The sequence below is a fragment of the Eucalyptus grandis genome, chromosome 6 (genome assembly GCF_016545825.1).
Source record: "Eucalyptus grandis isolate ANBG69807.140 chromosome 6, ASM1654582v1, whole genome shotgun sequence".
In the NCBI taxonomy this organism is placed as follows: domain Eukaryota; kingdom Viridiplantae; phylum Streptophyta; class Magnoliopsida; order Myrtales; family Myrtaceae; genus Eucalyptus; species Eucalyptus grandis.
In genome coordinates this window covers 45,827,297-45,848,686 of record NC_052617.1, presented here as the reverse complement: position 1 = coordinate 45,848,686, position 21,390 = coordinate 45,827,297, and the positions used below count along the sequence as shown (strand labels likewise).

General features: G+C 40.3%; 3 protein-coding genes across 3 annotated transcripts; 2 read left to right on the top strand and 1 right to left on the bottom strand.

The window, feature by feature from the left end:
* Positions 1 to 3,276: 3,276 nt before the first annotated feature.
* LOC104450249 lies at positions 3,277 to 9,029 on the top strand. The gene is made up of 9 exons (XM_039315359.1): positions 3,277 to 3,824; positions 4,389 to 4,434; positions 4,550 to 4,634; positions 4,742 to 4,787; positions 4,879 to 4,977; positions 5,985 to 6,053; positions 6,183 to 6,540; positions 6,813 to 6,958; positions 7,035 to 9,029. Exons 1-9 carry the CDS (start codon positions 3,420 to 3,422, stop codon positions 8,463 to 8,465), a joined length of 2,685 nt encoding a protein of 894 aa, XP_039171293.1. The 5' UTR covers positions 3,277 to 3,419; the 3' UTR covers positions 8,466 to 9,029.
* Positions 9,030 to 13,253: 4,224 nt separating this feature from the next.
* LOC104450247 (transcription factor MYB97) lies at positions 13,254 to 17,215 on the top strand. Its single transcript, XM_010064720.3, has 4 exons — positions 13,254 to 14,331; positions 14,965 to 15,802; positions 16,328 to 16,495; positions 16,615 to 17,215. Exons 1-4 carry the CDS (start codon positions 13,957 to 13,959, stop codon positions 16,983 to 16,985), a joined length of 1,752 nt encoding a protein of 583 aa, XP_010063022.1. The 5' UTR covers positions 13,254 to 13,956; the 3' UTR covers positions 16,986 to 17,215.
* Positions 17,216 to 18,010: 795 nt separating this feature from the next.
* LOC104450246 (autophagy-related protein 8C-like) lies at positions 18,011 to 20,021 on the bottom strand. Its single transcript, XM_010064719.3, has 5 exons — positions 19,740 to 20,021; positions 18,791 to 18,846; positions 18,635 to 18,687; positions 18,398 to 18,516; positions 18,011 to 18,301 (listed from the first exon to the last, which is right to left on the bottom strand). Exons 1-5 carry the CDS (start codon positions 19,774 to 19,776, stop codon positions 18,210 to 18,212), a joined length of 357 nt encoding a protein of 118 aa, XP_010063021.1. The 5' UTR covers positions 19,777 to 20,021; the 3' UTR covers positions 18,011 to 18,209.
* Between the last annotated feature and the right edge of the window lie 1,369 nt (positions 20,022 to 21,390).

Below are 21,390 nucleotides of genomic sequence, written 5' to 3'. Positions count from 1 at the left end.
AAGTTTAGTGAAGTGATCAAAGGAGTAAAGTTAATTTTCTTAGCTTTTTTTATTATTTTTTTTATCAACTGTTCGGTCTAAACAATTCCCGATTTGAATGGTTCCCATTGCACGCCCCTATTTTAAAGGGTTAATACCATCAAAATTTTCAAAATAATAGACTTGTAATAAATTCCACCAAAAGTCCTAAACGGATATATTTATGACAATTTTACTCTCCGTTAATTTTTCACTAAATTGAATTAATATCATGAAAAATCATAAACATATACATCTATGACAAACAGAAGGTAAAATTCCAAATTGATACAATTTAAAAGTAAACTTTAATGAAAACTAATGGGGAATAAATTTATTTTGTGTTTTTGTAGTCAAAAAATTAGTTTTAGATAAATTTATCGCAGATATATCAATTTTGGGTAATTCATAGTATTAACCTTTTTTTTTAATAACAATAATGATTCCATGCTAAAAAATTTCATTGTCAATTATGAGAATAAATTTGATTAGAAAATATTCCTTTATTTTCTCGTCCAATTATAAACATTATTCAAATTTTCAGAGTAATCAAAATATTATTCAGATTTTAAAAACTGTGATGATAGGATATGCGAATTTAAATTTTGATATTTGTGTATTGTAAATATTACGGGTGTTTAAAATGAAAAAAATCAAAGTGAATCTATGAGTAAGATTGAAGTTCAAATAATAGGTAAAAAAAAGTAAACAAAATTATCCAAACATGCTTTAATATCAAGATATATAATTGTGGAATGGTGGATCAAATTGGATATATATACATTGGAATTACTTATGAGATCCGTCTTAAAATATAATGGAATGAAATCAAATTATGTGATCTAAATCTTGTGAATGTTTGATATTCTATCAATTTTGAAATGGTGATCTGTTTTGCAGAGGCATTTTGGCATGTTTGGTATACTTTGTGCAGTGTGCAGTCACACAATCATGGCCCTCTAGCATGATTATATTCCAATTCATATTCTTGTTGATGATCATATGTTTTTCGGCTTTTCATCATTAAGTGGGGAATAAACATAATTGGCCTCCAAAAAGAAAAATTCATATTGCTATAATCTGACGTAGTGTAAAAGCCACGGGTTAAAAAGGTAAAAGAAATCAGAAATTGAAAATAGAGAAAATCAGACTGCCAAAAATAAAATAAAAAACTTGATGAGGAAAAGGCTCTAGCATGAAGTTTTATGAAGACCACTCAAAAGTGCTGTCAACTTTGCAAAACTTATCCATGTTAGCATTTATTGTGTCATGTAAGATAGTCGTTGTCCATGCGTTAACTTTGACAGCTTAATCTTTTTTTATTTTGGGACTTGTCAACCGATCTAATTTGGCTGGCATCTATTAATTCAGTCATTTTGGTTGTCACTAGAAGCAACATTTTTGTGTCGCTAAATTATTATATATTTAATTCATATTTTCTCCATAACATCATGAATTAGAAATTATGATACTTTCTCAAAATTTAGTATCATTATTGATCAGTGAAATTCAATTTTTAAGATGGCTCGTAGCTTAATCCGGATGATTTGAACATCGAATCCTTGTATTAATATATTAAAATTACAATAATCTTTGTTGCCTTTGTTTAGCTAAATGAAATTACTCATATTATGTATTTTGATTTTTGTATATTAGTCAATTTATTTTTTGAGATAGAATACTATCATGCATGACTAATAATTGGATTAATTCACAAGTGACGCGTCACTTCGACATTTGTCTATCCATGCCAATATCGCTCTAAATGGCAATCCAAGCGTCACAATTTATAAGAAAGAGGTCCAAGCTTCCCTATATTTATTCTTTCTGACGTAGGAAATAATAATCTTTTACAAAAATTGACTTCCTTTTTTTATTGAGCCAAAATAATAATGCTGACAGAAAACCAAGTTTAATGACAAGACTGCCATGTCCGGACACGAGGCGTCTCCGTTCGAAGAACCAGACTGTTCTTTTTCATCAGCTTCTCCCCTAGCGCGTGGTGATAACGTTCGGCAACAAACAATCTATCCTCCGGAGAGGACACATTAATAATTAAAATAATATTACGAAAAACTCCAAACTATTACTCTTATAATAAATTAACTACAACTAATTTTTAATTTATCTAAATCTCATAAACCGGTAGGTTCGTAATAAATTTACTATAAACTAATTTTTAAGTTACCAAAAGCTTGACATATTTATATTCCGTTTACTTTCATTAAATTTTTCCGTAAAATTATTGAGCTTGGCAATAACTTAATTAACATGATAAATTCAAATGAAAATTATTACATATGTACCGGATCAGAATTTTTGGTAATTCAAAAGTTAGTTTCAAGTAAATTGTTACGGACGTATCAATTTATGATTTTTCATATTATTAACCCCAATAATTTCCCCCAATCTCTACTTCATCTAGAGCAATAGAGGTTATGGCTCAAACAAAAGGTTTCTTATCTCGACATTGATTGTTCCTTTTGAACATTTTCGTTGATAAAAAAATAAAAAATAAAAAGACACGCCGGTCAATTTTGGTTTATCAAAAATCGACCATAAATCTTAGTAGATCATTCTTGGTTTGAAGATGAATTCCACTGGAAAAACACAGTAGATGAAGTTTTATTGCATTAATCGTGCCCAAATCATTTCCTAATCAGTCGCCTCCACTCATCCACCAACCATGTCACTAATTCCACTGTCCTTCCTCTCTTCGAACCACATCCATTGTCAGTTCCAACATTTTTAAATAAAAATTATTATCGGAATAAAATAATTACCAATACCACCTTTAGCCTGATTACTCTCTGATTTTTTGGCGGTGACAAAAGTCAACTTCCCTAGGCTCTCCTTGTGATGACGACTGAATAATGAATGGCTTAACTAATACGGGCACTTTTTTGGACTCTAGCGTGTGAGGCCATGGACCTAAAGTCTGAACGAGGAGAGGAGGAATGGAGTGAAGTGCACGCGCCTAACACCGCGCGTGCGAACCATAGCCGACGCCACCGAAGCTGTAGAAAATAGCAAATCGAGACAGGAGGCCACGGGCAGGCCGGGCAACGGGCAGCGCCAACTCGCCAACTCTCTCTCTATTGACGCCGTTTTCTGTCCCCCGCACCAATCAATCATTTCCACGGCCACGGCCCCGGCCCCACGTCACCCGAGCCTCAGCCTCGGCCGACTCAAATTCCAGGCTCGGACTCAGGTTCGGCTAATAAAGTCCCCTCGGGAGGGAGGAGGACTGGGACTGGGACTGGGGGAGGAAGGCAACATCGAAAATATTAATGGAAGCGAGGGAGGAGAGAGAAAGGCAGTGCGAGAGGCTCTAGAGAGAGAAAGCGTGTGTGCGGGGGAGTGTGTCTGCGCGCGCGCCCACTGTGCACCCGGGGGGCGCGATGATGGGCCAGATCGTGAAGCGGAAGAAGAAAGGGCGGCCGCCGAAGTCGGATCTGGCCAAGCGCTCGCCGAGGCCCCCGCCGGCGCCGGAGCCGGACGTCCGCCGGAGCCTCCGCCGGCGGAGCGTCAGGTACAACTTCATCGACTACGACGACTACATCGACGACGAGTACGAGCTGGACGAGGAGGAGGAGGAGGAGGACGAGCGGAGGCGGGCGAAGAAGCTGAAGCTCGTGGTGAAGCTCGACCAGGGGCGCGTGGCGAGCACGCGCTCGACAGCGGCGCGTCCAGCTCGGAGGAGGAGCGCGGGGAGACGAGGAAGCGGCCGGCGGCGGCGGCCGCGTCGGCGAGGGGCGGCGGGGGAAGAGGACGCGGGGGAGATCGGCGCCGATGACGACGAGGAGGTATTGAAATTCGAACGGAGAGGGGGGGCCGTGCGGCGATAGGGTTTAAGCTGGAGAGGGTGTGCGAAATGGGAGAGATTCGTGCGGGACGGACATAGAAAATGCGCTGAGATTGCGATCGTGTCCAGCTCGGACGAAAACACTGAGAGATTTTTCTAATCGGTCGGGACTTGTAAAACTACTCTCTCCCCAACTTTCTCTCCAGGTCGTTCCTCGCGCAGACACAGAGATATATAGAGAGAGAGTGAGAGTGAGAGTGAGAGATAACGGTCAACTGTCGATAACTAACGCAGACAGAATCTAATCACGCCCGCTAGTCCCACCTTTCTCTCTCTCTCTTCCTCTCTCTCTCTCTGCCTCTCGTATTTAAAACCGCAACTTTGCTTGTACTCGCGTGTTGTCTCTTCTTTGTCTGCCTCTGTCCCTGTCGAGCGCTCTCGTTTTCATACATGATCGATCTTTTTTGGCTTCTTATTCTTCTACTAGTGAGAATATTGTCTCGGGTTTATGAGTTTTTGTGCGTGAGTGGGTGGCTGAGATTTTGGTTCTAATGGACTTTTCCAGGAAAGAGGACTCCGAGAAAAATCCGCGGGGCTCAGCTCTCCCCGAGGTTCGGTCTCGTTCCCCGCGTTTCTGATTTCTGGTTTGAGCTTTTGGAATTCAGTGCTCGTGTTCCGATTTTAACGCGGAATGCATTTGGAATTTTTTGATTCGGTTTTGATTAGGGAGATCGAGGTCTCCGGTTCCTTCGTCGGGGATACCGCTACCCGATAAGAGGAAGCTCGAGTTGATACTCGACAAACTCCAGAAGTGCGGTTTGCATAAGTGTTTTGTTTCCCTTTTCAAATGAGTATGTTGTGGCCTTTTTTTTTATCCCTTTGTAAATGGCTCAATGGTCTGTGCTGTGATTGTGGCAGGAAAGATATTTACGGTGTTTATGCTGAGCCTGTTGATCCCGAGGAGGTATTTGCAATTTCTTCCTTTTTAGAGTACTGAGTGGATACCGTACAATTTGATGTGATTTTAATGAGCGAATTAGTTTCTGGTTTTGTAGCTTCCAGATTACCATGATATGATCAAGCATCCAATGGATTTTTCCACTGTGAGGAAGAAGCTTGCCAACGGATCATACTCTACTTTGGAGCAGTTTGAGGTGGGCATCCTTGCTTGTTTGTGCATTTATATTTTACTGAAGCCTGAAATTCCTGTGTGTCAATATGATGATAACTTTCTTTGGGTTCAAGCGTTTACTGAATCCTGAATTTTATACAGTGATTTCTCCACTTTCCCACTTCTTTTCATTGACGGGCATTTTGGAATACTTTTTGATGTTATTGACGAGTTAAAAAACGCTGAAGGTTCAAAATAAGAAAAATGAAAAATTGATGCCAGTTACTGTGGTGATAGGTGAGTGATAGCTTTACTTCATTTTGAGGCTAACCAAAGTATTGGCTCTTTCATCTTTGAGCCTAATTAATCTTCACGCGATGGCTTTGATGTCTATTGGACTGATTTTATGATCGAGAAACTGTATTCCTGCATGAAGTACAAAGTGGAATGCAAGTACATTTTCTTGAATGGGATTGTGCTCCTATAGTTAATTATTTCATAGCATTTTGATTGTCAAATTCTAATTATAAGTCTGCTGGATATTGTTAGTGCATTTAATGAAGTCTGAAAGGATGCCAGAACATTCTAAGTTAATTTGTTTATCACTGGTTAACTCGTATAGTTCAGCTTCTTTATTTAGAGTCCTTATCCATCGGAGTCTTTAATGGAAGGTTTTGATTTGGTTTCTGCGTTTTTGTTTTGCGGGTGTGGACCAATATCTCTTTCTTGGCATATTTAATCATCATCGGTGTGAAACATACATGCTAAAAAATATTCTTGGTTTTCATCGATGACTTTCCATAAATGACATAGCCACTTTGTATTTGTTTCTTACCATTCCTATCATCTCCATAGGGAAAGGTGCAGGTTAAAATGTGATTCACTGCTTTATCTCTAAATTTAGATGGGTTTTTGATTGGTTAGATTAGATTATTCCTTTTGATGGGACCTTTCAGCTGTGAAAGATTGTGATTTTGCTTTTTTAATTCATGCTTTGCAAGTTGCAACTACTTTCATAATATTTGATTCTGTGGCCTTTGTTCTACGCAGGGTGATGTCTTCCTTATTTGCTCTAATGCTATGCAATATAATACGCCAGATACTATATACCACAAACAGGTATAAATTCTGTCCTTATCCCTTTTCCTTTTTTTTTTAAAAAATAAAAATAAAATTTTAATTAGAGATTTTTATAGTAAGTTTGAACTCTAGAATGTCCTAAAGTTGTCTTTCTGTTTCTTTGAAAAGGCTCGTTGTATTCAAGAGCTGGGGAGGAAGAAATTTTTGAAGTTGAGGATTGACTTTGAACGCTCCGAGAAAGACAAAGTAAAGATTGACTTGGAACAGTCAGAAAAGGAACTTAAATCTGACCAGAGAACGAAGTCCAATTTTTTGGCAAAGAAACAAATGAAAAAGCACTTCTCCCAACCTGTACAGGAATCTGATCCTGCCGGCGTCACTTGTGCAGACGTCCCAGATGTCCTAAATAGTGCCACCACAAACCAAGCTGCTGGCTATGATAGACCGAGCAATTGCGACGGTCTCGTGGAGGGTAATGCTATGCAGGTGGAGAATAACGTAGAGAAAGCAGAAGACCTATCTTTAGGTATGACAAAAATATTCCTTCATTGGCAACTAGTATTGGTAGGTAATTTAAATCATGTATTTGTTGATAATTAGTATGAATTAATGTGGGAAGAGAAGGTTCAATTTATTGTTGGCTTCTGATGATCTGACTATTCTTTGAGAGACATGTGACGTGATAAGTTATCATATACTTTGCTGGAAAGTGGCAAGTTCCTTTTTAACTGTCAAATTGAATGAAATCTTCTGATTGATTGGGAGAAAGTTTGCTTCTCACTGTTTTGGCAATTTCAGGTAAAGGTCTTCCATCGAAATTTGCACGGAAGCCATATTTGCATGATGAGAATCGCCGTGCAACTTATAACATAACAGAAGAACCTGGGGTTCAACCTGACACCACATTCAGTACATTTGAGGGTGAAGTTAGGCAGTTGGTTGCTGTATGTAACCATGAATCTGTAAGCCATTTCTGGAGTTTGGCTCATGTAGATGTATAACTTTTTTGTTTTGAATCAGGTGGGGCTTCCTGTGGAGTATTCTTATGCCAGAAGCCTGGCTCGTTTTGCTGCAACTCTTGGTCCTGTTGCTTGGAGACTTGCCTCCCAGAAGATTGAGCGAGCTTTGCCAGCTGGATGTAAATTTGGGCGAGGATGGGTTGGAGAGTATGAGCCCCATCCTACCCCAGTTCTACTAGTTGAGAACCGAATGATGAAAGATTCTCCTATAGGAACAAGATTGCATAACCGAGATGAATTGAAAATGAATGAAATAATAATCTCTAAAATCCAAGAACCTGCCAAGGAGCATTCAGTTAGTCAGCTTGCTTTGGAAGGGAAGCAACCTATTCCTGTTGCAAGAAGATCCAGTACTACAAACCATGCCAATTTTCAAATGCAGAGCCCATTTCAGAAAAATTCGGGCGAGCCAAAGATAAAAGTTACAGAACAATTTGAATTGAACTCTTTGCCTTTGGGAGATCACCAGAATGCTGAGCATGTTGCAGAGAAGAAATTCTCCAAGAATTCAGAAGCAGAGGCTTCCAGGTCTCGAGAGTCTGTTCCAAGAAATTTAATTAATCAAAATTCAGGGATTTCAGGGGCTGCTTCTTCTGCAGCTAGGGAGCAAGTTCTAAAAAACAATAGTCAGCTGCAGTGTATGCCATCTAAGCAGCCAGATGCTAATGGACTGGTTACTAGGGGATTGCCCAATGGGAAGGTTGCAAGTAATAGTTTCGAGAATAGCAGAATCACTCCTATGTCCTCTGTTGGTATTCCTAATCAAATGCCTAGAATGATATCATTTCCCCACGGACAGGACCAGGGTCTCAGCGACCCTGTTCAGTTGATGAGAATGATGTCTGAAGCGGCTCAAAAGCAACATAACTCTTCTAATCATGCTGCAATTGATGCTTCATCGGTAATGACGCCTTCATCTTCCATAAGAAGAGATGATCAAAGCAATGCCGCAGCAACTGCTGCTAGGGTCTGGATGTCCGTTGGTGCTGGAGGGCTAAAACAGGTTATAGAAAATCCCTGCATGCAGAAAAGTCAAGTACATCCAGCTTTTCCACACAATTTATCTCATGAGTATCTTTTGCATGTGGCTCGAGTTCGTGGTGAAACTCCAGCTTCTGGGATGATGCAATTTCAACCTTCGAAGAACAGTTTTCCAGTCCAGACGTTTGGACGTCCTCCCATTCACATGGGCACCGAAGCCCCATACCAAAATAGGCCAGTGGTTTTCCCTCAATTCATAGCAGCTGACTCGCCTGGGTCTCAAGCGCAGTCTCCTTGGAGAGGTGTTAGTCCGCATGCATGGCAGAGGCAGCAGCAAGAAATGCGTCCACCAGATCTGAACGTTGGTTTCCAGTCACCAGGTTCCCCTGCACCGCAGTCTTCTGGTGTTCTGGTTGATTCGCAGCAGCCAGATTTGGCCTTGCAACTTTGAGACTGATGGCTTACTGTTGATATGGATGTCGGAGGAAGAGAACAAGAATTTGTGGCTTCTGTCTCGGGGAATGTGAAAGTGAAAATATGTTCTTGGTCAATTGGAACTCTCGGAATGCCCATTTTGTTAATGCCTAGATGGTCCAGATGACCAAATGAGGCAAAGTCCCTGTTGAATTGAGGTGGTTGTTTGTCTGATTGAGGATGAACATTGGCTTCAAAGTCAGAGAACTTCCAACAACTGACGCCCCCAGAGGTTGCCACAGGATCATTGTTGTGGTCTCTGTAAAGGTAGCGGAGCATTCTGTCTTATTTTTTCCCTGACGATGACGACTAACTTATGGCGGCATATATCTAAGTTACAATTTATGGAGATACGGAGTTAGGATAGTGTTGGAGAAGGGTCTTGTGTATGGAATCTGTATTTGCGCCTTTGACTCGCAAAGAAAATGTAGGGATGGGGGTACATTTTTGCAGGGCGGTGATAGTTTCGGATGTAACATTTTCTCAGTGCCTTTCTTTGTAATATTCCAATCCTTGTTTGGCCCTTCATTTATCTTGCTACTGCGTACATCTCAACAGTACTGAAATTAGGTTTTCGCAAGAAAGTCCCAATCACTTCCAATCCATCCTCAGTTCTTTTTAAACGGTTGTTTCCGCTATAACGTTATGAGCCAGCGGACTAGCTATGGAAGCCATGCATGATGCAAAGTAAGGGGGAGTTTGAATTTCTCAATCATCGACGCAGCGATTGGCATCGCTTTCCGTTATCCCGACTGTTCCTTTGGGAAAGGAAGATTCATCATGAGAGACGCTAATGGAATGGTGCCATCGCTCTCATCGGATTTCTATAACCTTTTCGGAGCCCCGCCTAAATGACTATTATGTGGTTTGCTAAGGATTTGTTTTTCGGAGATTTGAAAAACTTCGCCGATTATTTATCTGAAAGAAGGCTGTCTTGGACAATAGATAATTAGCGCAGTTTCATCGTAACGTCGCATAATTGGATATTCATTAAAAGCGGCAGCCTGACTGATTGCTTTTGCTTGTAAGGAGCAAATATCGTAATGCCTTGGAAGAAAAGGAAGACCAACTTAAATTCAAGAATTGGCTATATTGTCAATTCTCGAGTAAGAAAATTTCGACTCCATCAATTTTCTAAGCTGGGAAAGCTGAATTGCCACGAGAAACGATGAACCTCAATTTGACAAGACGCTAGGAGAAGAAAAAGCGGATCGCAGACAATTCTCTTCCTCAATGACAGTGATTTTTCAGGACCCGATGAACTCAAATAGAGATTTGCCTCTTCATATCTATACTATTGTTTTTCAATTTCACTGAACACAAATCTTTGCGAATCTTACAAGACATTGGTTTCACGAGAAAAAAATCATTATGTGATACAGAAAGAGCACCGATTCTCTGCTCATCACGTCAACAACTTCTGGTTTCAGCTCCTTCTCGTCGAAAGGCGGGCAAAGGACATGGAGAACCCGAAGCTTTGCCTCTTCTCGCTCTTCTCGCTCTTCCCATCCGCCAGGACACAGACATCTCCATTGCACACATGCCTTCGAGGCTCGGGCGCCTTGGAGAAACAGCCGAAGATGTTAGAGAGCAGAGCCATGGACCTGGAGAGGAAGATATGAGGTTGTGAGATCCCAACAAGGCCTCTGTAGAATTTGTGATATCTGGAGATTGTTTAAGTAGAGGCGAAGAAGAAGACGTCCTGGTGCACGACTTTTAATGATTCTTTGCTCTTCCTTTCATTCGATTCGTCTGTCAAAAGTCTACAAAAGGCCGAGGATTGTCCGTGTTGGTTGGCTTTGACTTTGCTGTAAACATTGCCATGCACACGCTTCTGCATCTGAGGCCATTCATCTACCGACGACAAATCTTGGCATTTATAGACACGAGGCTAGGCCGGATCTTCGTCATAAGGAAAAAAAAAAAAAAAAAAAAAAAGTACGAAGTTGTAAAACCTTTTATAAAAATATAATTAATTTCTAAAATTTATAAAAAAAATTGCAATTAAATCTTAAAACTTGTTAAATCGATATAATCATCTAATTTGACTAATGGAAAATGCTTATGTAACTTTTTTTTTTTTTTTCCTACATGGCGATGGCGTGGCTAAAACGACGTCATTTTGATCTAAATATGCTTTTAAATGTAAATCTTATTTAAATTTAGTCGAACAATTAGCTACGTTTAAATATTATTTAAAAAATTATTTTATGATAAGCCTTGCCGATACCCCACCATTTGCCATTTGCCAGGAAGGGTTAATGATGGTGGGGCATGGCCGGTAAGGGTTGTACGACCTCTGGCCGAGACTTGGTGACCCTTAAGACGTGACCTTTGCTTGTGGCTAGCGAGTGTTACTAACCGTGCCCCACCATTGCTGACTCTTCCCGGCGATGGAGGGGCAGCAGGCAACAATGACAAAGGCTTATAATTTAGTTTATTTTTAATATAATTTAAACAAATTCATATTAAAATTCAGATTTGGACCAAATGATGTCGCCACGTAAGAGAGAAAAATTATTTAAAAAATTACGTCAATATTTTTCATCAGTCAAGTTGGATAGAATTAACATGAGAGCTCAATTGCACTAATTTGACAATTTTAGGATTTGTATTTTTTTTTTTTTTTTGTAAATTTTAGGATTCAATTACACATTTATAAGAAATTTTAGGAATTTTAGAATACTTATCCTAAAACAAAAAAATAAAAATAAAAAGTTTACCTGGGAATCAATCTGGTCTTCCATCTTCTAGGCCGACCAATGGGGGTGTCTTGTAACTCTGTTTTTGCTTTCTTCACGTTTTGTTTAATTTGATCGACGAATAAACTTGCGATGGGATGAGACAGCCGCTGCTTCGCAAACATTACAAAATTGGATAAGCTATTTTATGCTTAAATTTCGGACAGATTCTTCAGTCCTGTCTCCTGAAAAGTACGGACTACTTGCTGTTCCTGGCTCTTCTCCGAGATGAGATTTCAACATTTGTTTTGTTTTGTTTTGTTCTGTTCTGTTCTGTTTTGCTTTGCTTTCTGTGGCCAGAGAAGGACGACGCTCGTTGACAGAGCGATTTTGGCTCGATGTACTTCAATTATGGTCAATGATGTCCCTTATTATAATAAGAGTTTGCAAACATGTGATTGAAAAAGCTGGTTCCAGGCCTCTTCTTGAACTTCGATTTTATTAATCTGCTCTGCCCCCACCAAATCAAGATCGGATCTCATACCCATTGCTCGTTTTCCTTTCTTCACGTTATAGCACATCTGCGGGTCCTGACCCTACCATGAATCTGCTTTCTTTGCAGATACAAAAGTGAAATCAAAAGCAAGTGAAAAAAGGCAAAAAATCATTGAAAAGATGAGGGCATAATGATGTGGGGAGAGGTGATTTAGCATGTGCTCCTTGATTCGTTTTTCTTTTTTGCGTTTATATTAAAGGGAGTGAAATGTAAAATACGTAGGTGAAAATCAATTTCACGGCTAGAAGATGAGCTATTTATAACTTTGTTGTTTGCTTGTTATATCTCATGGTAAATGCCAGAATCCCATAGCACCAAGACAACACAAAATCAAATACCTTTTTTAAATAAAAAAAAAATCTGGCCAAAATTAGGAAACCAAACACCTGTATTAGTTCCTTATTTTGGAAGTACAGCCAAGCTTACTTGGCAAACCCAATAGGTGAAACTCTTGCGATGAGTGACAATCAATGCAGAAACTTGAAGGAAATATTGAAGCTGTAAAGCTGAACTGTCAAGCAATTCATGGTGTATCCTTATTCTTTAACCTGAATTCTAATAGTTAAAAATATTATCTCTCAGCAAATTTGTGAAATGGAAAGAAGTGCATATGAGTCTACGTGAGTTATTAGAGTTATTAGATATGATAGGTGTCATACGAAATCCATAGATTGTACAATTGAGATCGCTCGGAATACAAAGGATCAACACCAGCCACATGAACCCCTCTTTCATGTCTATGCATGTACCATAAGTTAATTTGTACCATTAAATTATATGGGTTCCACTAGTTTTTGCATGGGATTTTATCAAAATCAACGGTTCGAATAGACACAGGACAAATGCAGTCACTCCACTTTTACTAATTTTTACTTGCTTTGGCCCCAAAAGAACCCTTTCACAAGGGAACAAAAAAATGATCTCTTGCTAAACTTCATCAGAAAACAAAAGCTTGCTATAGACAGTAAATATAACGGGACGTTCATGAATCATCGAGGAGCCAATTCCCCATTGGAAAGCGTTGTGCCCAATATTTGTCTACATTTGATCAAAAGAGCCGCATTATACAAATTTTCCACTAATAGTTATGTGTTGTGGGAGGACATCCGTACAAAATTTGCAGTGAAATGAGATTGGATACGATAAATTAAGATGAACCCTCAAGAGGAAAGTGCTCCTAATTTAGGTCTCCAACGGTGTGAGCATCTCCCACATCGTTGCTAGTGCCACCAATTATTGGTTTTTCACTTGTTGACTGTCAGAAAAGGTCCGTACCGTACTATTTGCATGCTTTGCATCCTTAAAGGGAACAATCGCCAGCCTGTCCTGTCCTGTCCTTTACAGTGTACAAATCAAAGCATCAAGCCTGTATCTGCACAGACGAATCAGAGGAGGAAATTAGCCTTGTCTACAAAGAAAATCATGTAGCCTGACTAATGGGTCAGCCAGTGAAACCTGAAACGACATGCTAGCTCCTCTCCTATAGCTCTGTCACCCAGCCCCCCTCTCTTCCTCCTCCTCCGTGAAACCCAAGTTTGCCAAGAATCAGCAGCTCACAGTTTCCCAGTTGAATTTCCTGTGGATTGTTCTCCTCCCCTCACAAGAAAACATTAGCCTTGTCTGGGGAGCAGCAAATTAGGGGCCTTCTTTTGGGATGGTCCTGGTGAGATTTTCTGTTCATTTTAGCATAAGAGTAGCTCAAACAGAAAAACAGATTTCTTGATTCTGTTGATTGTTCCCATCAGCAAAAATGTCCCCTTATTGACTCCAACCATCAAATTCTGCGCCTTCCTCCTTTCTGTTTCTTTTTTCAGATAAAGAGTTTTTCTATTTTGAATGTTTTTTGATGGGCTTGAGAAGAATTAGTCTCCAACAATTACTAACGCCCATGAGCATCTAGCCTGCATTTCTGGGCAACTTTCTTTTGTCCCGTTTCAACTCCCATTTCATGCAAAAAGAAGAGACAAAAGATGGGACACAATCTCACTGACCCCAACACCACCACAACCACCTCCATTCCAGAGAGGAACAAGAACATCTTCCCTTGAAATTGCAGAAAAGTTCACAAACACATAACCAATATATATCCTGGAATTCTTTAAAAAAATTCCGGAGTTGACCCACCAAAGCTCGAAAAAGAAAGACCAGAACGATTCCATTTTAACACACACAAACCCATCGGAATGAGTTTTCTGTGCACGTGCAACTGATCCCACCCTCCAGTTGTGTTCATGACAAAAGGAATTGCATCAACACGACAACAACAGCAGCAGCATCATCAGAACGATGGACGATCAACCGGGTCGAGTAGTAGTGGTTCTGGCAGTGCTGGCAGCGGTGGAGGTGGGCTGGTGCTGAAGAAGGGGCCATGGACGGCAGCAGAAGATGCGGTGTTGATCGAACATGTGAAGAAGAATGGAGAGGGGAACTGGAATTCGGTGCAGAAGAACACAGGTCTACCCCGGTGTGGCAAGAGTTGCCGGCTCCGGTGGACCAACCACCTCCGACCCAACTTGAAGAAAGGCTCTTTCGCTCCCGAGGAAGAGAGGTTGATCCTTAAGCTGCATGCGCAGCTTGGCAACAAATGGGCCCGCATGGCCACCCAGGTGATGTCTCTTTCGTTGTTTTCCTCTGCTTTTTCTGGTTCTTCTGCTGTTTTCCTCTGCTTGATTTGGTTATAAAATTGAGTATTTTTGTGGCTTTGTATGGATGGTTTTGTTACACTGACTGAGCCTCATTTAAAGGTTTAAGGCATGTAGTTATAAAGTAAAGTTGGCTCTGTAATTAGACCGATTCTCGGAGAGTTCAATACCCCCTGTGCTGTTTCATCTTTTCGTGGTCTGAATTTGGTTTCGTAATGATACATTATGTGATGCTTGATGGCGGATCAAGTTTTATTCCTTTCCCAAAGAACTTGGGTTTTGGCGGTACTTCAGCATTAGAAATTTATGCCATTTTGTGTTGTGATTTGGGTTGTTTGAGTAAAACCTGTTCACCGCATGTTCCCCCCGCGCTTAAAAAAATTTTAAAAAAAAATTCTCCTTTTTCTCATGATGAGAGCCTAATGCCAATTACCAGGTATAGTTAGTCTCCTTTTCTCCAAGGCCTGAGTTTTAGCTCCTATATTGTGGTTAATTTAATGAGGTTGCCCATTTTATGCCTGGTTTTATGCTTCTGGACAATCTGCACTTTTGTATCTTCTTAAGCAATTTGTAAATCTTCCTCATTACTGTCTATAGCTACCTGGGCGGACAGACAACGAAATAAAGAACTATTGGAATACGAGAATCAAGCACCGGATCCGTCAAGGCCTCCCTCTATACCCTCACGACATCACTCCTGAACATCTGCCGTCTTCATCAGTACCGCGGGCGATGGAACCCCGATTGAATACAACCTCCCAGCTTCACACTCCGACCCCAATCCGAATCCTAATCCCACCAATACCCACCAGCCAACACTTGCCACAAACTCCCAGCAGCATGCTTCTCTCACCTCAGTGTTCTCAGCATTATCTCAACTCAAGCTTCTTTTATCCCTCCCCCTCCCTTGGTTGTCCTGCAAGCATATTCACCAATACCTGCACCACTCCAGTTCTTGCGTCCTCTCTACTCAGGTTGAAGGGTAGTTATGAGGACACCACCAAGTTTTCACTCTCTTTTCCACCTATCTCGCTCGGTTCTTCTCCGCTTCCATCTGTTCCTACACCAACCCAGTTGCCTAACATGGGTTCTTTTCAATTCAGTCCACTGAGTTGCAATGTGAGTTCACCTCAGTATGTGCAGACTCAGCTGGATTCAGACAGATACTCATCAACCGTTTCAGTTTTTCCCTCAAAATCAGAGCTCCCTTCAAGCCAATTGTACCTAATCCAACCAGAGACCGACGAGAAGCAGAGACGGGGTATGCATTGGAGTGATAGTGGTTTAATGGAGGATTTGCTGGATGACACTCAAGCACTATCTAATCAAAACCCACAGACGCAAAGTTTCATGAACTTGCAAGCGGAGAAGCTCAACGTCTCCTTGAGGTCTGGTTGTGATTGGCATGCTGGAAGCTCTTTGAATACCTCTGCAGGTTTGTTCTTTTATTGATATTAAGAAGCATTCGCTGTGACTGGTTGCAACTATTGGTCTAAAATGATCAAGTTAAGAAGATAATATAATATACATATATATATTACAGAGAAAAAGCTGCAGCGCTAGTAGTGTGCCGCAGCTTCTGGCATCTCATGATGTAGTTTATATGTGCATACTGCATGCTTGCATATATTTTCCTCCTTTCCTGATTTTCGCCTTCAAAGCTTCAACTTAAGTGGTGGGACTCTATGTTGCCTTCTATGGATTCATTATACTACAGCTCATAACATGGATGTTAGCTGATTTAATTATACCATTTTCTTTGAAGATTGTTGTTGTTTGTGATTGCTCTTATGTCACAATCGTTACATCGTTAGACCTTTGTAGCCTATATGAATGCTATGACGGTTAATGCTATTGGCAAATGCTCATCAGATGCTCTCTTGCTCTTTTCTGACCCTATCTGATCTTGCACTCTCTTTTATAGACCTAACAAAGTGACTTTATCTCCTCCACTTTACAGCGAACTGGGGCCATTCCCATTCTGAGATCGACACTCGTAAAGGTTTTGATTTGCCTTTGGTACAAGAAGGAATCAAAGTTGAGAAAGATTCTCCACAGCGGATCTCCTCCATGCAAGATGAAGATTTGTCGAAGCTACTTAATGCCATCCCTTCGACCCTTCAGACAGGTTAAACATATTTAGTAATTGCAAAGACACTTAAGTAATGAACATTTGAACTGTTCATCAACATTGTTTATTACATCACTCTAACCTTCTGTGTTCCTTTTCAAATGTTTTCTTTAAAGGGAATCCAGAGCATTCCACCCCTGACCTCAACACTCACGGCAATATTTGTTTACCTTTGGCACAAGAGGCGCGGCTGGAAAAGGAGAACTTGGACCCGATCCCTTCCATGCGAGCAGATGAATCAAAGCTTCTGAACGTCATCCCTCCGGCAATTCAGCTTTCTTCAGGATACAACAGTAGCAGTGAATTCTGCAGCAGGCAATCATCAAGTTACGTATCTGCCGGGGAAGATGTTACCATGGGAGAGCTCAAGATGCAACAGATGGCACCTGTCACTTCCAGTCAGTACTGCTATCGACAAGGAAAGAACTCCCGTCCCCAGCTCTTGGAACAACTTCCGCGGAATTTGCTGAGGCACATGCAGGAATGACAGGAAGCTGTTCGACTATTCACCTTCTTATAAGATCGTCTAGATTGGGCTCTAGAGGGGCTTATTACCTATAATATCTATGTACATCGAGCTGATGAAAACTGACATTGGCTATATCTGGAGAAACTGCATCCTTTTGGATTATGTTATCATAGTATGTCTGTTTTCCTACTTTCTAAACACATATGTATATATCATATGATTCTATCTAATGTTATGACTTTAATATGCTGAGGAGCCTGCCCTGCATTTGTAGAAGTCAGATAGATGTATGTTCAATGAATCAGGAGAGGTGTTTCGTTCGTGGAGCCTTGATACAGGAGTGAGGCCACATGGGCGAAATGATTCTCGAGAGGAAGTTCCGAAAGGAAGATCAAGCTTTTTCCCAATTTGGCCATGACCATTGTATATTGAAACCAATGTCCATTCCTAATCTGTCCAAACATGAAACGAGATTTGGATTCTTTGCCACTAAAGGAGACCCTTGCATTAGTTAGCTTCGCAAATTATGTACTTGACAAGCAATTTTATTTCAATGGGAGTGATCTCCGGTCAGCGGCAAGTCTACCTTGTTCTGTTTCAGTGATTTGCATCTTGATAAAATCTTCAATTCTTCATGAGTCATAGCCAACTTCATCTCATGTTACCGATTCATGAAGGATTTTGCAACCTATAAGTTTGATGGCTTCTGCATCCTATCGATCTTCTCACAAATGCAGAGAGCTCCATGTGATGCCCACGGAATCGTTACAACTCCTCTGCGGTTATCTAACCACCGCCTTCCCTGACCATCTCCATAGCACTTGCGCTTTCCAGAAGCTATCAATACTATGCATTCGAGGCCATAAAGGAGTGCAAAGACCTTTGACTCGACTGGGAGATAATCTTGCTGTGGAGCAAATATAACCTCCCCGGAGCACCAAGAGATGTGCAAGGAGTTGATGAATGCTGGGCGCATCGCACGTGCTAGGCCAGCCCAGATGATATATGTAACTATGTGAGAGAGAGAGAGAGAGAGAGTCCAATCATGAAAAGCTATAAATTCTACTGCTTTCAGAAGACACGACCAAATTTTTTTGTGTCAACAAAGAAACGGATGCGTTTGTGAGGACGCAATTCACTTAAGAGTACTGCTTTAACCAAACAATTTACATATACTCAAGTTTTGTGCTCATAGGATCTTATATACATAGGATAAAGCATAAAGTCACATTTAGATTCGACTCAAAATCCAAATGTGTTCTCGCCGCTATAAGTCATGTAAAGGAAACCATCTTCATCTTTGTGCTCCTCATAGATTGCAGACATCATAGCAGCTGCAACAATAGAAAAGTGAATAATATAAGCAAACTAACAAACACATGTTGGCCAAGAACACGAAAGCGGTGTGATTGTAGGCTAAGCTTCCTCACCAGTAGGTGGCAAGATATTCTTAACAAAGATGAATATGGCCTTCTCAGCACTAAGCTTGATCCTCTTTCGGACAACGTAAACAAATTGCCCAACGGTAAGATCAGCAGGAACCAGATACCTGCATCATGACATGAATGAATGGATATAACCATTTTGGAGGGCAGATATTTCCCTACCGAGAAGAAGTAAACGGGCTAAGATACAAAGTCAACTAATAGAAGAAAAAGGTAATTCACTTCTTTTTGTCAATATCTGGAATGTCACTCCTTTCAGCTTTCTCCACAATGACCTGCAGGTTTTGATCAGAACTTTTGAAACCATGACCGCAATCACCGCAAAGCAATTCAACAAACATATTGGTTCCTTATAATAACAAACTGAAAATTCCATACTGGTATTCTGTCAGGATATTTCTCCCTGATTCGGGCAGCTTCTGCCTGCCTCCTCTCTGAAGCCAAATATCGAATAAATGTAAGTAGAACGCAAGTAACCATGCCAATAGAATTTTACTCACTAAGGTATATGAGTAAACAACATTCCACACAAATGATCTGAATTATGGTTGAACGTTGAGGCAAACAAAAGGAAAAAAAGCATGACAGTCAAGTGCCATGAAAACATACTTCCAGATAGAGACTGAAACTAGTGGAGGGAACAATCACTACTCATAGATAGAGAAGACTCCATTAGTTTTAACTAAACGGAAAATTGAGAGCAATGCTAACTATAATAGGATTGATTCATAATACCATTTTGGAAATTAATATCATAGCAAACTGCAAATGGGTATTTAAACAAATGGGCCATATACAATATCCACTAAAAGCCTACCGTTCAAGTTCCTAAAACGATTTTACACACAATGAACAGCGGAATCCATCACTTTGACAGACCCAACAAACAACTATGGCAGTCAGACTACCCAAAAGCTCCCTCATCTATAACCACAAAAAGAAACGAGCAAACATTCAAGACTACTCCACCCTGCTATAACCAGAGCCCAACAAGTAACCATAGACAAGGCCTCCATAATTCATTACCCTAAGTATCAGTCCTACCACCAGCTCAGCGAAACAGGAAATCCCAAAGGATCAGGCGCGCAGGGACAGCAAAGAAAGCAAAGAACGGCATAAAAAAGAGTCAAATGAGCAAAACCCAGTAACCCACAAAAGCTTAACTCTCTACCCGCCCTCTCAGTCGTTCACACAAGGACAATCTCATGCCCAAGAAAAGAAAGAAAGCCTGGAGGGCCAAGCAAACTCTAAAAGTCCAGTTCCTCATGATGTCGATGCATTCACACAAGCACAGAGAGAGAGAGAGAGAGAGAGAGAGAGAGAGAACCGAGAGGGTGTTCCAGCTTGAAGGAACTCTTGGACATGGTCAGATCCTCCAGAATTCAACGTCCACGACCAAGGGGGAAGGAGCAACAAAATTAGGGTTTCGCAGAAGTGGGCGGGGGGGAAACAGAGAGCACGGAGAGCAGATCAAGAAGAGAAACTGATCGCCTGAGATTACGTGCCCAACACAAAACCAACAAATGCTTGAACTCGAAGAAGGAGATGTCGCCCGCAATTCAAGCAATTACAGATCCCAATAAATCCTTCACGCACTTCGTACGCACTGTGTTCGTCCTCGTTTTTCTTCTCCATTTTTTATTTTTTTATTTTTCTTTGGAAAAACGATAAAATAGTCATCAAATATACAATGTGGCCTATAAATTTCTTATTCATTAAATGTCCATAAACTTTAACTCAATGTGTAAAACGATTTCTAAATTTTTAATTTATTCAATATAATTCATAAACTTGTAATATATATTTAATGTAATCTCTAAACTGTTATGAAATACATGAATGGATAGAATACATGAATGAATATTCATTATATTCATCTTATCCAATGTACTTATTATGGTACATTTATATCAAATGTTCTAAATACATCTTCCTATACAATGAACGTTCGTCTCCCTTATCCAATATATGTATCATTCGATACATTGATATTAATAATAAATACATTCTTATTCTCTTATAAATAGGAGTTTAGTTTTGATGTACAATACAATAACAACACAGCAACAAGAACACAATCACAATACAGTGAAATATCTGGCTTTCTCTACTATCTCTAATATTCACTTGCTTTTTCTTCTCAATCTCTTTTGTATTATATATTCACAACGCAATATTTTACAACATAAACTATATTAAATATGTTTAACATTTTCGATAATCTTGAATTAATAAAATGACTATATTGAACATTTTCATAATATTCATGGATTATATTAAATATATAAAAACAAAAAAAAATTAGAAACCACGTTCAACAAATTAAAAGTTGAGAAAATATATTGAAAATTGAGTTGAAATTCAGACCCGTATTAAATAAATTAAAGGGATCATATTACACACTAGATTAGAGTTCATGAAATCATTTGTATCATTATTTCATAAAATTTGAACGTGCTTAGATTAGACATATAATCCCGCATTCAGCTTTTAACAGCCCGAGCGGCCCAAAGGTGATTTGGACGGGCCTTAGACTCTGGTTTACGTAGGGCCGGGCTCAGGAGGAGCCTCGTGAACAATTTCGGTATGCTTCGATCTTGACTACACAACTCAAATTCGTGCTAAAAACTCGAGCTTCAGCGTAGAACTCAACATCATATGATACCAGTGTTTCTCATGCTTTTGCGGATGTTAATGTATCACCATACTCCACCTCAGGTGATGAAGACGGGCCGAGCAAAAGCTTTAACAATCAGATGGAATAGAAGGGCGAGCCTCCCGGATCTAGTATGTTCCCCTCGAGCTGGCGCGAGAGAGGCTCGATCTCGTCAATTGATCGGTCTAAACACCTGCAACGGACCGTGGGGCTGTGAAGGAGCATTGCAGGATGCTTAGGCCCGATTGAACCCATTTGCCTTTGCAAGGTTCATTTTGAGAACTCTCCACCATTGTCCCCGGAAACGGATGATAAACTTAAG